Source organism: Telopea speciosissima, chromosome 8 (assembly GCF_018873765.1).
Source record: "Telopea speciosissima isolate NSW1024214 ecotype Mountain lineage chromosome 8, Tspe_v1, whole genome shotgun sequence".
In the NCBI taxonomy this organism is placed as follows: domain Eukaryota; kingdom Viridiplantae; phylum Streptophyta; class Magnoliopsida; order Proteales; family Proteaceae; genus Telopea; species Telopea speciosissima.
Genome location: NC_057923.1, coordinates 5,154,314 through 5,169,599, shown reverse-complemented (window position 1 = coordinate 5,169,599; position 15,286 = coordinate 5,154,314). Strand labels below are relative to the sequence as shown.

The following is a 15,286-nucleotide window of genomic DNA, read 5'->3' as shown; positions in this document are numbered from 1 at the left end:
AACTTAATTCGGTGTCCTCGAATGCTGTCAAAATCGCTCTAAATGAGAATAGTTTTTTGGACATCAAAACAAATGAATATTTTACCGCACTTTTTAGATTTGAAAATTGCAATGTTTTTTGTTTTTTAGCAATGTTTTACCATAATAAGATGTATGGAATTTTTAGATTTGAGAAAAACCCCAGCATTAGAAAGTGGAAAATTGCACCTACCGTCGAAAATCCAATTTTTGTTCTTGAACTAGGGGGTTGACTTTTTTCCTTTTGGAATTTGATTTTTTAACTATTTTTATTGGATTCAAATAGGGGGGTATTTGCTTTTTTATGAATAATATCTTAAGTAAATGAAGTACATTTACTTAAATGATATTAGGCATAAATAAGTGTCTGTCTTGGTTCCTGGCATAGATAGGTGTCTGTATACCAAGAATTTCCAGCAAGGTCTCGAGATCTGGCACTCATATAAAGGACCTAGATGGGCATTTTCCTATGTGAAACTGAGATCTCGACCGAGATTCGAGATCTTACCGAGATCTCGGCCAGATATTGTACTTTTGTGACTCGACCCCCATCTCGTCTCGGATTTTCGAAATACCGAGAAACTCGGCTAAGAATGTCACTGAAGCTATGTCTTACCCCAAGCAGAAGCAAGTCAAGTCTGAGGAAATGATGGCTCTTGAGAAGAACTATACTTGGAAATTGGTAGATCTCCCCAAGGGAAGAGTTCCAGTTGGATGTAGGTGGGTCTACACAATCAAGTACCTGTCAGATGGTACAGTTGAGAGGTACAAGGAAAGGTTGGTGGCCAAAGGGTACAGTCAAGTATATGAGGTTGACTATTAGGAGAAATTTGCTCCTGTGGCTAAGCATAATTCTATAAGGGTCCTCTTATCATTGGCGGCCAATAGAGATTGGCCATTATATTAATTAGATGGGAAAAATGCCTTCCTCCATGGTGACTTGGAAGAGGAAGTGTACGTACAAACTCTACTCGGCTTCAAGCTTGCTGCAGCTAAAGAGAGTGTGTCTTCTCAAGAAGGTACTATATGGTCTCAAACATACTCAAAGGCATCGTTTGAGTGGTTCAGGCAGGCTATTTTGAAGAAAGGGTATTCCCACAGTCAAGGTGACCACACCTTATTTACTAGGCAAGGTAATGGCACCATTACAACCCTAATTGTCCATGTTGATGACAGGGTGGAGATAGCTAGGTTGAAGACCTATTTGGCCCAATAGTTTGAAATCAAATATCTAGGACCCTTGAAGTATTTCTTGGGATTTGAATTGTCAAGGTCCAAGAAGGGATTCAATATATGTTAAAGGAAGTTTGTTTTAGACTTGTTGAAAGAAACATGGATTTTGGGTTGCAAACCAGCAAGTTCTCCTATTGAGCAGAACCACAGGCTAGGAGAAAACTGTGACCCTTCTCTTGTTGATGCAAGAAAATACCAGAGGCTGGTAGGGAAGCTGATCTATCTCTCTTTGACTCGCCCAGATATCACCTATGTAGTTGGGGTGGTGAGTCAGTTTATGCATGCCCTAAGAGTGGGCACTTGGATGTTGTGTATCGTATCCTCAGGTACTTGAAGTCCACCCAGGAAAAGGACTATTATATGCGAGGCACAATCATCTGAGGATAGAGGGCTACACTAATGTAGATTGGGCTGGTTCAGTTTCTGACAAACGGTCTACATCAGGACATTATAAATTTGTGGGAGGTACCTGGTTACATGGAGGAGTAAAAAGCAGTTGTTTGTAGCTCGATTAAATGCAGAGACAGAATTTAGAGTCATGGCTCATGGAGTATGTGAACTTCTATGTTTGAGGATGCTAGTCCAAGAGTTGGGGTTTGATACTGACATACCCATGCGTCTCTATTTTGACAACAAGGCTGCTATTAGCTTTGCTTACAATCTAGTGCAACATGATTGGACGAAGCACATAGAGGTGGATTGGCACTTCATCAAGGAGAAGATTGACTCTGCCTACATATGCACCCCTTTTGTAAGGACTGATGATCAGTTGACAGATATCTTTACAAATGGGCTCATTCATCATCAATTCAGTACCCTGTTGTGCAAGTTGGAAATGTATGATATTTATTCTCCAGTTTGAGGGGGAGTATTAGAGTTATGTATTAAGGATACCTGGGAACTAGTTTAGTTACTTATTGTCTTACATTGTATTTATCCTTTTTTACCTTTTACCTCCCTAAGGAGTTGTATGTAATTTTACATGTTATGTTAGTGTTAAAAATTTATTTATCCACCCGTGTCCCCATTTGGATAGTCCGTCGTGTTAGAGCTCATTTATGATATACATATTGTTTCCTCTCTTTCTTATAAGGTCGGTTTTTTAGAGGAAGCGGTTTCTACATGGCATCAGAGCAGACAGAGGGTCACGGTATCGAGTCCCCCTGGGAGCGGGCAAGTGTTAAAAAATTATTTATCCACCCGTGTCCCCATTTGGATAGTCCGCCGTGTTAGAGCTCCTGTATGATATACATATTGTTTCCTCTCTTTCCTATAAGGTCGGCCTTTTAGAGGAAGCGGTTTCTACAGTTAGTGAAGTAATATAGGTGTGGTAGAGATCATTTCTTTGACACACAACATTCTACCATCATCTCTCTTCTTCTCCAACCTTCCATTCTCATCTCTTTCCTTGTTTCTCAGCTTTATGTCACGCCCCATCCGCATAAGGATAAAATACATTATAAGGGGTACTAGGACAACGCTTCATCCTATTAAGTCGCCAGATCACGACACGTGTCCCAACGCATCATAACTAATATTAAAACAATATAATATCAGAGCGGAAAGGAAAATATTACATTCCAAATGATCGTAGTTTTGCGAAGCGTATAAAATCAATAATTACAAGATGATCAAAGCCTAGATGATAAATACCGTAGTTAATCCATTTTTCATTACCATCTAATAATGATTAACAAGGGTATAACAAAGAATGTTTTTACATGGGCCTACGCCCTAAAATAAACAAAAGGGGAACAAGTCCCTGAGTTCTCACGGCCCGTAGGCACAATTGTCACAAGGACACCCGCTGCCATGCTCCTCTAACACGCCTTCCGCTCCTCCGCACTGCATCATAATCTAAAAATTGTGTACACGAGGGGTTAGCTCTCCACCGAGCGTGAGGGGATGGGGATGCACAAACACACAATTCACATAGTCCAATGATGCATGCATATGTTAAGTAAATTTTCCACCTAACATCACAACTAAGTCAATGGCATATGCCATCGCGACAACTCGAGACACGTGGGTCACTTAACTTATCGCCACAATGAAACCTCAATTGTCACCGGGACCTACGCCGATCGAAGCCTCCAAGACCACTCAATGCACCCTCGATAACCAATACTACCACGATCGGCCTCTCCCACCTCCACGTAATCCGGTGCGATTACCCAACACCTAAACCCCTGTTGGTAAGGGTCGTAGCATAAGGGTGTAAAATCCTAGCCTACTACATGCAAGTCCTATCGTCCCGAGAGGTAATCCGGCGCATCAACTTTTCATCCGTTTAGTGCCTGTTACAAAGACGGCACGGCGCATACAATTCAACATGACATTCAACATAATTTCTTCATAAATATATATATTATCCTGGAGCTTGCACCGCACCCACCGCACCGAGACCCATCAAAGTAAAGCATCTCCAATTAACATCATAACATTCATATATAAAAGTATGCAATATGCGCAAGCACGCTTAATAATTTATAATGATGACATAATATACAATGCAATAATAATATCAAGCCCAAACAACCAAACCCACTCACTATTTGTGTTATGTCCCGATGTTATGAGTTGTCGCCGCAATCAAGTAACACGTCACAAGATGAAAACTTTAAACCTAAATAAAGAGTGCAAACAGGATTAATTAAGTAAAGGGACGGATCCCAAAAGGTCTCCCATTAATCATTTAAGTATAAGGTTTCGTGCTGGTTGCAGTGTGGTTTCATGCCCAAATTCAACCACATGTAAATCCTAGGAGACCCGGGCCCGTGACAGTTTTAGTCAAGGTCGGATGCGATGTGGTTTTAAAACTGAATCCGAGTGTAAATCCTAGGAAACCAGGGCCCAGGGACAGTTTTAGTCAAGGTCGGATGCGGATGTGGTTTTAAAACTGAATCAAGTGTAAATCCGACCTTCACAGGGCCTTCTCGGGAAGGTAATTTCGTGGTTTCTTGCAGTCTAAAACCACACGTAAGTCCTAGCTAACCAGGGCTTAGGATAGTTTTAGTCAAGGTCGGTTGCGGGTGTGGTTTCTAAAATCGAATCCGAGTGTAAAACCACATACCGCAGAACCGAAAATTGAAGGGTTTCTCACTAGGGATTCATTTTCCAAGGGGTTTAAAGGTAGGAGGCTTCAAGAAAGCTTCCTCCTAGGTCCATTAGGGTTCTAAGACCTCATTAGGTCCATGTAATCCCAGGATTTAAGAGAAAACAAAGAGAACCTAAATTAGGACATAATATGGTAGAAACCTTAAATTTCTTAAATGGAAAGAGATTACTTAGGCTTAGGGCTTGTAATGGAGTGAAATAACTCCACCATAATCTAGGTTTAGAGGTTCCATCGATTCCTTAGGTTCCAAGAGAACCCTAGGTCGAATTTCTCCCATTTCCCAAACCCCAAAACCCAAAATAGAAGAAAAGAGATGGGATTGAATGGCTTACCCACCCCAAGGTAGAAGGCTCCATGTTGAGGCTCCAAGAAGTGATCTTCAAACCTCCAACCAAGATTCTCCACCCTTCTTCCTCCTTTTCTCCTTCCTTCTTTCTTCTTTCTTCTTTCCTTCTTTCTTCTTTCTTCTTTCTCCTTTCTCTCCTCTTTCTCTCTTCCACGATTTAGGCTAGATGGGAGAAGAAATGAAAATGAATCCTTCTCCCCCCCCCTTTGTCTTATTTATAGAAAATGGGCTTGGGTCCTTTAAGTTAAATGGGTCAAATAGTTAAATGGGTGGATCCAAGATAAATGGGTCATTAGGCTAAATGGGTAGTTTAAGTTAAATGGGTCACCCAAGTTAAATGGGTACTCTAAGTTAGATGGGTCAAATAGAGTCAAATGGGCCTCTTAACTAAATGGGCCTGCCCACAGTTTCAAATAGAAAAGAACCCACTTGGGGATGGGTCCATCCACCATGGGATTATAAGCCCATCACACGCTCCCTTAAATAAGTGGGACCCGAACTTAAATTATTCCCTTCTCTCATGAAATAGCTCGAGCGGTTCAAGCCCGGACCCGCACTTCGAGGTTACCAAGGGAAGAATAATTAATAAGACTTGAGGCTAGAACTTACTTTTCCATTGCCATGGTGAGTCAATGGTAAGCCCGTATCATGATCAATAATTTGTAATCGGGTTTGACCACCGGTGAGAACAGCTCACCAGACGTGGCGATGATAACCACACGTCACGGGGAAGAAATAATAATTAATTATGATCCGGGCTGCGGGTATAACACTTTAACTTCCAACTCTCACTGGCATCTACGACTACTATATATGTTCAAGACTAGTTCTGCTGTTAATATCTATTGTTCCAAGCTGGAGCCTTTTGATATATATACACACACACACACACACTCCAGCTTGAGGGGGAGTGTCTTGTGTTGAGTTGTAGAGTTCAGGTTTATGTCTATGTTTCCCTGTAGTTATTTATTTTATAGTTGTTTACTTTAAGTGTAATTGTGTAATTGGACATTGACTCTTAGTAGGTTTCCTACTAAGAGCCCATTACTGAAATACATTATAAAGGGTAAGGCTGGACCACGATAGGACAATCTGAGTCATATCGTGTTCCAGCATTCTTTTTGTTCTTTTTCCTTGATCCTGGTATTCTAAACCAAGTTTTTGTCATGCCCCTCTTTGTGGGGCTTTCTTCTTGGGTTTTCGATGGCCCCTATCGAATTGAGTTCCCTTGTTTTCCATGTATTTCAAAAGGGCACTCTAATGACACAAGTATAAATTAGATTTGCCTAAAATTCAGTCCATGGCTAGATGTGGACAACATGTTCATCAATTTTGGGGCTAATTGAATTGCCACAGGTCCACATGGCAGTTATGGGGATAGAAGCTTGTGGTCATGGCATGTCGGAACCCTGCTCCCTTTTTCTTCCCTCCAGCAGTAGTTTTGATTTCCTTATTAATCTTAGTTATTGGTTTTTTCGTACGGTGCTTTTCTTTTGCAAACTTTTCTTTTCTCTTACCTAGTCAAGGCCTGCTACTATTTGTGTGGTTGTGATCTTTTACAATTGTTCACAGAAGCTTAAACAATGAATATTCCCTATTATCTTTAACAGTTAACAATCTCCTTGTTGCATGCTTTATATCTATTGTTGTAGTAATGATATGCTCTGTTATCAGATATGGCTCAATAATAGTTGGGGCAATTCGGTCTAAATTTTCTGGTAGAAGGGAAGAAAATGGGGCAAGGAGAAATTCTTCAGGGAAAAGGAAGGGTCAGCGTGGCTCATTTTCATTTCAGGGAGGGATGCAGGTATAGAGAATTATTATTCATTTAACAGAGATGCTTTGATGATTTGGCCAGGGTTTAATGTATCAAGGCTTTGTACGGGTGTGTGGAACTTCTTTAGTATTTCTTGTTTAGTTTTTGGCCTCTTAGTTAGAAGATGTGGCTGTCAGTTGTAGTATTTTGCATTTTGGTGATTAAATTTGGAGTGAACCTTTGATAATAGGGCAATGGATTATTATGCCTTCTCCTTGTGGTTCCCTTACACTAATTATTTGGTGGAGATGCTCAGTTAGGGTGCTTTTCCCATCAAGAATTTATATGATCAGCAATTTTTCCCTTCAGAACAGGATAAAATGTGCTTGATTGGGTTCTTGAATTTTACTTTTTGGTGGAATGAGTACCAAAGGAGTCTGAAAAGGCAACTTGTGGACTGAATATAATATATCACAGACGTGCCGATGACTGATCTTTTTAGTCGATGGGGTACGCGTGCAGGTTCAGTGAATCACAGCAGGAAATTCACTGAAACCTGATTCTGGAAGCATAAAACCCTTTGCATTAATGGATTTTTTGTTTATTTAGTTAAATACTCTTGAAGCTACTTTATATGCTGGTTCAGCTTGGTACTTAAAGACCCTGCTGTTCCATTTACAGTATAGGGGGCCTTTTCCTTTATTCTAATGAGTTTCCTAAAAAAAATCCCTTTTTTCCCTTTTTCATATCGAGGTTTGTATTTATTTATTTTTCTATTTCTGCAGACACTCACTGACACCTTATGCAATGTGCTTGGTGAAGATAGCCTGAAACTGAAGTCAAAAGTACTGTCACTGTCTTACAACCATGATGTGAACTCCGCCTCCAACAACTGGTCAATTTCTTATGCTACAAAACATAGTCAGACCTCACAACATCAGTCTTTCGATGCAGTCATTGTCACAGTGAGTTGTTCTGTTCTGCATGTAACTGCTAGCATGACAATGAAAATGACACAACCATGATGGAACTCTTCCTTGGACAATTGGAGGAGTTACTCATGCTGCAAAACACAATTCAATCCTTGTAACTTTCTAATCTGGTTAGTTTACAGTTTTGTTATTCATTCCTTGCTAGAACCCTACCTGTGTCTCAATTCCCACCAGATTCCTTTCAAGAGTTGTTTGTGTTGCTTTTGATATTCAGTGTTCATTTTTTAATCTCTGCAGTTCGTACAAACTTGTTTGAGTCAAGAATTTCTTCTTTTTATATTTTGGGTTAGGTTTCGAACCCCTATTTCTGTTTGGGTTCATGAATTCAGTTAATCAGTTCTAGAGTTGAAATTCCTCTGCACCAGCATCAAATGAAGAATCTATACATACTCTGGACCAGTATAAAGTGAAGAATTTATTTCTTCTGGATTAGGTTCCAATCCTCATATTTTCAGTTGGGTTCAAGAATTCAGTTTTATAGATGGCATTCATTTCTGGTCACAGTTTCTAACCTGATTTTGATTCCAAATCTGTTAAACTTTTACCCTTGCAGAAATAATTGTTTCTTGAATTACTATTCATTGTGGGCCCATACCAACAGATCTATTATGTGTATTTCTGGTCCTAAATCCATGTCACTATGTGGGATATGGCTTGCTACTGCGCCATATTTTTATTGCTCTGCTTTTTCTTTTCAAAAATTTTTTAAAACTTTTTCTTATTGGCGATAAGAAAAAAGTTTTCATTGCTTTCTTATTAAAGATTAGCATTGTTCAAGTATATAATCCATTGTAAATATTTCAGCCATATAAACAGAGCGAAGCTTTTATTGCCTCCTGGATTTTGGTGTCACTCGGTCACTGTTAAATTTTAGATTAGGACTCAAAGTGCTGGGAAATTGGGAATCCCATATGTAGAACGAAGAGTAAGTGCTTTTGCTGGTTTTGGTGTTCCTTTAAAATATGTGGATGTATGATGCTGTTTTATCTTCTTCTAGTGGGATTCCTTGAAAACCTTTTCCTGTAATAGTTGCATACTTATTCCCTTTACTTCTCTTGTTTTCCCCTATTTAATTTCCATATTATTTGCTGATAATTTTCTTATCCACTTTCAAATTCCTACCTCCAACCAGAGTTTCATGCTAAACCTTCATAAGCCTCCACTAACCAGCCTTCAATTTCATTTTCTGGCAACTTTTTTATAAATAGACCACCCATCAGACTGCACAGGCAAAAAATTGGTAATCCAGCGGTCCAAATGATCCTAGTTAGTTTTGTGTTTAAATAATAATCTTCACATTGTTGCAATACCAAATCAACAGTGACCAATCAACAACAAGCCGTATATATATAAAAACAATCTCACGTGAAATTACAGTAAAACCCAACAACTTAATTGACAACTTATAATAATACCCTATATGCCCAGCTGGTCACCAGAACAAAGGGATTAGAGATCAACTTTCTCATTACAACATTTCTCACAAAATGTTAGTCAGCCTCAATATGCTTAGTCCGTTCATAGAAGACAGGATTTCTAGCAGCAATATAGATAGCAGTCTGGTTATCACAGTAAATGTTCATAGGCTTATTAACCAAGAAAACTGAGCTCCTGAACAAGAGATTTTAGCCTCATTAATTCAGTTGCAGCATGCGCCATAGCCCTATATCAGCTTCAATATTAGACCGAGCCACTGTAGTCTACTTCTTACTCTTCCATGTAACAAGACTACCACAACAAATGCATGACACTTGGTAGTAGACCTTCGATCAACATCGGCACCAGTTCAGTTAGCATCAGAGTAACCGGTAACATTATTATGACTATGATGATGACACCCCCTCCCTGCTTGTGCCGGCCCACATGCACTCACACACACGGCTCTGTACGTGAAACCTTCACGTGGCACCAAGGTGGTACAACGCGTAGGGGCAGAACAATACATAGCACAAACCCTTGCACTTACTAGGGGTTGAACACCCGACCTCCTGACTCTGATACCATGTTGCAATTCCAGATCAACAGTGATCAACAACCAGAATAATAATAAGAAGAGAAACCGTAGAGAAAAAAATATCTATCAAAATAGGGAGAATACTAACGCTATCGTCAGCAAGCCATATATATATATATATATATATATAACAATCTTAAGTGAAATTACATTAAATTCCAACAACTTATGATAATACCTATATTCCCATGGAACATAAAAACAATGACTACTAAACCCCAAACCCCTGCGGTATAATAAAAGGAACATTAACAATCATCACAATGGTAAAGCTGTACTTGTGATGAGAAGGGTCTTAGGCTTGAGTCTTCCCGCCATCACATATTTGTTGAATGCATTAAAAATATCATTATGTGATCAACCGACTTATTGACAGTCTGAATTGGCTGACTGACGCTCCCTGACTAATAGATGCTTATGGAGAAAGTCTGGTCAGGTCAATGGATAATTCATCCAAGATGGTCGACAGTCCGAATGATCTGCCTGCCCAGTCCAAGTATCCTTAAAAACAGTGTTTCCTAGCCTATTTATTCCATCTACCATGCAATCCTCGATTTATTATTTGTCCATCAAACCCTATTGTCCTATGCAACCTTCACTATTCTTGATTGCTCCTGCTGCCATATTTTGGGCTATCAGTTGGTTATCCACTTTCAAAGAAATTCATCATGTGTTTGATAAAGCGAGGACTTCATCTGTTCCTGGGCGGTTAATCACAAAGACTTTATGGTCTAGCAATGTGACATTAGAATGAGGTAGAACTGTCTATTCAACAGCCTGCAGGCTTTCATTTATGGACATTTCTTTAGCTTTTATTGGAGGGCCAATCCTTTGTATTGTCATGGTAGTAGCAGGAGTAATAGTATTAATGTTAAAGATGATCACTTTGGTTAGTTTCGTTCTGTTGCTTTTATTTCTTAAAATTGTCCTGCTATTAAATTTCAGTGCCGGTTAAGAAGCATAAACAAAGCATTTGTGTTTTATAGGCTCCCCTATGTGACGTTAAAGAAATGGAGATTACAAGAATAGGAAATCCATTTCTGCTTGATTTTTTCCCAGTGGTATGTGCTCTTGGTTCTTAATTAGCAAAAATTTTTCTACCTGCTTGTTTACATTGTTAAGTGATCATGTTGACCTTCAACATAAAAGACATTCGGTTCCGGACATGAGTAAACACATTTGGATGGACATACTAATAGCATTCGTCCTAACTAAGCAGTAAGGAAAAGCAGTTCCTAATATGGCATGCACAAACGATTTGTTCTTCCGCAGAAGCATACTGTCACACATATTGCATGGGTTTCAGGTGCTGGTTGGGGGGAGGGGGTCGTGGGTTTGTATCTAGGATTTCGATCCATACAATAAAGACTCAGTTAATATGGATCTTTCAACCAGGCATTTGCACATGAGTACATCATACATTAACTTCTCAGTGAGTGAGTTAATAAATGCAAGAAGTTGGGGGAAACATGCAATTTTATAAGTCTACAGCCTATACGTGTAGACACTAGACAGGCATAAATTTGTTACAATAAAATCCTTAGTTTACCTCCCCTCCGTCCCACAAAGACTGTCAATTTTGACAAATCTCACTTTTCAAGGAGAGTTTGTTATTGCAATTGCCTAAATATCTTTCACTACTCTTCCAAAATTACCCTTCATAGATCTACTGCCACTACATTAATTCTACATTATTGGGACAGAAAAAATTCCAAAACAGATAGACAGAGGGTATATTCGGCGAATGTCCAAATTCCAAACCATCATTACATACCCCATCTAAAAAGAAGACAAATTGGGAGGGGGGGGGGGGGAAAGATGGATCTAGAGTATTGAACACATCTCCCCACAGCCAGAGGGCCATACCCATGTTGTGATGGGTCCAACAGTGGTATCTTGGATAAAATGAAGTGCCAGGTATCATAGACCATCACTTAAACCCTAGCCCTTCTAGGCCAATTGGTTGGTTTCTATCTGGAGTACAACCAAGTTATGTGGCATGCATCAGACTTTCAGCACATTGAATGAAACAGTAATTACAGCCTGTTAAAATGAAGGTGCTTGTACTTTCCCTTGCTCATTTTCAATTTGTGCTTGTATTGTTTAATGGTTGACTCTGCCATTGATGAAATGAGTCTGACGGTGAGCTGGTACTCAAAGAGTTGCACCTTTGCACTGCACTCACAATCAATTGGTTAATTTACCTTGCCAGTCTATAACATGTGCCCCATGGGTCAAACGTCATACAGTTATATTTCTCAACATGGATAACTGTTTTACCTATTTACCATCAAGAGGTGATCCCATAATTCTCTGCCTCAAATCAACATACACCTATCAGAGGGGGAGGGGGAAGTCAACATACACGAATTGTAAGCAGGGTATGCCAGGTTGCACCGGGAAAAGCTCCTACCTTCCTAAATCTTTTGTGACATTGCCTTGTGCTTGCACATGTGTGTCTGTGTGTACATTCATGCGTATGGGATACTTTATCCTTTGCAATGCAGGTAAATTATTTGCCACTATCGGTTGTAATTACAACATTTAAGAAGGAGAAAGTCCAGAAACCCCTAGAGGGGTTTGGAGTTCTTGTTCCATCCAAAGAGCAACAGAATGGTCTGAAAACCCTTGGTAAGCCTATGTTATGTCTGAATTTCAAATAACTTGTGTCCTTCAACCTGTAATGCAAATGCGACTTTTCTTTGCCAAGCAGGTACACTCTTTTCCTCCATGATGTTTCCAGATCGTGCCCCCAGTGATCTCTATCTCTACACTACCTTTGTTGGAGGAAGTCGGAATAGAGATCTGGCAAAAGCTTCTTTGTATGAGAAATTAAGATGCTTTTACTTTTGGAAATTCCATTTTGTCTATTTGTCCCCCTTTAGATAACTGGCACTACCGTTGTTGGATGTTGTAGGGATGAGTTGAAGCATGTGGTTACTTCAGACCTTAGAAAACTTCTGGGCGCAGAGGGAGAACCTGCTTTTGTAAAGTATGAAACCTCTGAGTGCTTATTGTTTCTTGTTGGTACTTAAAGGTTGAGGTTGAACCCATTAATGTTTGTAACTGATGTGACATTGTCACCAAAGATTGAAGATCAATGCATCCTAATTGATTTCAACCAATATGATGTACTTTGGCTTATACCATTTCATTTGTGAACTACAGTTGTTTTCATTGGAGTAGAGCCTTTCCCTTATATGGACATAGCTACGATTCAGTTCTCAAAGCAATAGACAAGATGGAAGAAAGTCTTCCGGGGTTCTTTTATGCAGGTAACTGAAAGAGCTGTTTCCCCAAATGTATAAAGTTCGTTTTACATGTTCAGTGTGAGGAAAATGAACTATTGTGGGTGTTTTTAATTTTTATTTTTTTTTAATTTTATAGTTTCTAATAGTATGCAGTTTCAACCTGATAGGTAACCATAGGGGTGGATTATCTGTGGGGAAATCAATAGCTTCTGGATGCAAGGCTGCTGACCTTGTAATCTCATATCTCAACTCGCTTGATGGCAGTAGGCCTAGAGAGGAAAGCTCATAGGCGAAATAAGATATGTATTCTTATTACCTGGTTTGTTTATACCTCATGCTTCTTTCCTTTGGTTGTTTTGAATTATGTAAGCGTAGATGTTGCGTACATTACGTAGAAACTATCTCATTTATATTCTCTGATGAGAGCCACTTAAGGGTACCATGAATTAAGATTTATTTGTAGGCACCAGTTGGTTGTCAGCAATTCATTCCAGCAATATCTATTAACTTTTGTCTAGAATGCAATAGGTCAAATCTGTGAGGATGATAGATCATTTTATCTTTCTCTTCTTCATCATTGTCATGGATTGGTGATTGAGATAGTTTGTCCATCAGATTGCTGAGATTTATGGATGACATTGGTACTACTATTGTGATTCAAACGAGGAAATGTGGATTTCAGAGAGAGCTTGGCATATCTCAGTGAGTTAATATCTGTACAATATTGCTTGGAATATGATGCATGCTTTCTATGCTGGTTTTTTCAGTCTTTAGTTATGTACAGTACATTGATATTTCATGTTGGAGTACATGGGCTGATGGGCACCAACCAAAATCTTAGAAAAGCTGGCCATTCCCTTGGTGCGGATCAGAAACTCAATATATAGACAATCCTAGATCCTAATCTTTCTTTTTCTTTTTTCTTGTTTTTTTTGGGTTAAAGAGAGAATTCATATTAATAATAGAGATAAGAAATAAAGCAGGTCTTACTTTAATGACAAGAGGTGTCTAATGGCATTTCCATAATAATTGTTACCCACCCCATGTATTGTCAAAAATACCCTTTAATTCCTTCCCCTCCCTCCCCCCTCTTGATAAGTCCTGGTTCACCGACAGGTGGCCCAATCACTGTCCTCATAACGTTCCAGGTAAGAACCCTTTTGGTGGCCCAATCACTGTCCTCAACCCCTCATCTGTTTTCTCAATACTTAAATGATATTTTTGGCTGACGTTCGTATGATTACTTTATCTCATGTTATGTGTATCCGACTCTTCTTGGATTCTCAAGAACCAACGCCAGTTTGTTGTTGAGATTTGGGCATATTGGGAGTAATCTCACACCTTGGATGACTTCATGTACAGACTTGGGCATGTATCTATATAACCGCTTAAGCTTCTGAGTTGGATAATTCAATAAAGCAAACTATCTTCTCCTTCATCTCTATTATCTTTGTGTCTTTGAGAGTTGATTTTTAAGCGTTACTTACCCTTTGGTCTTGATTTTTCATTAAGCCATGTGGCAGCCAATGAAGCTGAAATTTGGTGGACAATTAAGCCCCAGGTCCTCTGCTCACACATCAAGTTTTTGCTGAATGGAGTATGCTATTTTGACAAAATAAAGAACAGAAAAAATTTGAGACCAATGTTTGTTACATGATAAATATTAAAAAACTTTTCAACATGTAAAATTTTATATTGAAACAAACGGAGCTTAAATATCAAATAGTCAAAATTGCCACATATTTTTGTGGTCTCTATGGCCTTATGTAGTCCGAAGGCATCTTTAAATCTGTCGATAGAGTGTCTGTTTGATGTCTTAAATGCTTAACACAGTGTGAAGCGAGCTTAAAGACCATTTACTTCGTATTCAAGTGGTTCTGTATTACTCTATTTGATCTGTCGTCCTCCTCATTATAGAGACATAGGGGGTTATGCCTGACTCCTAACCCCTCTATACAAAATTGGAAGTAACCCAGCGTCCCAGCCTCCTCTCAATTAATGAAGGCAGCCCTTCGGCGTTGGCTTTCAATTGAGCTTTACCCGGAAATTGACATATTTTACTGAAAAACACTTCACTCTTATTACTGTTATTAGTATTGATTTGTTGACCTATAGATTACCCCGACAAAACACAAATGTATTAACTACAAATAGCAAATGTGAAATCTCCGGATTTTAATTCCCTTGAACAAATTAATCGTACGATGAGAGAACTCTTCTATAACCAAGATGCAGCCCCGGCTAGGTTACAACCTCAAGGAGATCTGATGCTCCAACACGGAAATTCCTTTTTTACTTTAAGTCCCAACGTTAATGGTTTGACCATGAAGATTAATTTCTCTCTCCATAAAGATTAATTCCTCTTTCGTCTCAAGTAGCTGATGAAACCAGAGGCATACCTATCATTTGTCCACAAAATATTTATGTTTTTAGTTTTGCAAATATTATGATGAAATATGTAGCAATCCACAACGAACAAGTTGTTCTCCATCATAATATTATACAAATTCTTTTATTTTTTTGAGAAATATAATTTTTTTTATAAAAAAATATATTTA

General features: G+C 39.0%; 1 protein-coding gene across 4 annotated transcripts in view; it reads left to right on the top strand.

The window, feature by feature from the left end:
* LOC122671073 (protoporphyrinogen oxidase, mitochondrial) overlaps positions 1-15,286 on the top strand; it is a 64,343-nt gene that overhangs the window by 45,594 nt on the left and 3,463 nt on the right. The window contains exons 11-18 of one of the 4 annotated variants that reach the window (XM_043868166.1): positions 6,390-6,522; positions 7,257-7,436; positions 10,464-10,538; positions 11,985-12,108; positions 12,191-12,299; positions 12,395-12,469; positions 12,646-12,752; positions 12,896-13,071. In XM_043868166.1, coding sequence (XP_043724101.1) covers positions 6,390-6,522; positions 7,257-7,436; positions 10,464-10,538; positions 11,985-12,108; positions 12,191-12,299; positions 12,395-12,469; positions 12,646-12,752; positions 12,896-13,017 — 925 coding nt within the window. In that variant the 3' untranslated portion in view covers positions 13,018-13,071. Of the gene's footprint in view, positions 1-6,389; positions 6,523-7,256; positions 7,437-10,463; positions 10,539-11,984; positions 12,109-12,190; positions 12,300-12,394; positions 12,470-12,645; positions 12,753-12,881; positions 13,103-15,286 lie in introns of those variants that run through there. The other 3 variants (XM_043868168.1, XM_043868167.1, XM_043868169.1) reach the window with 3 other exon arrangements.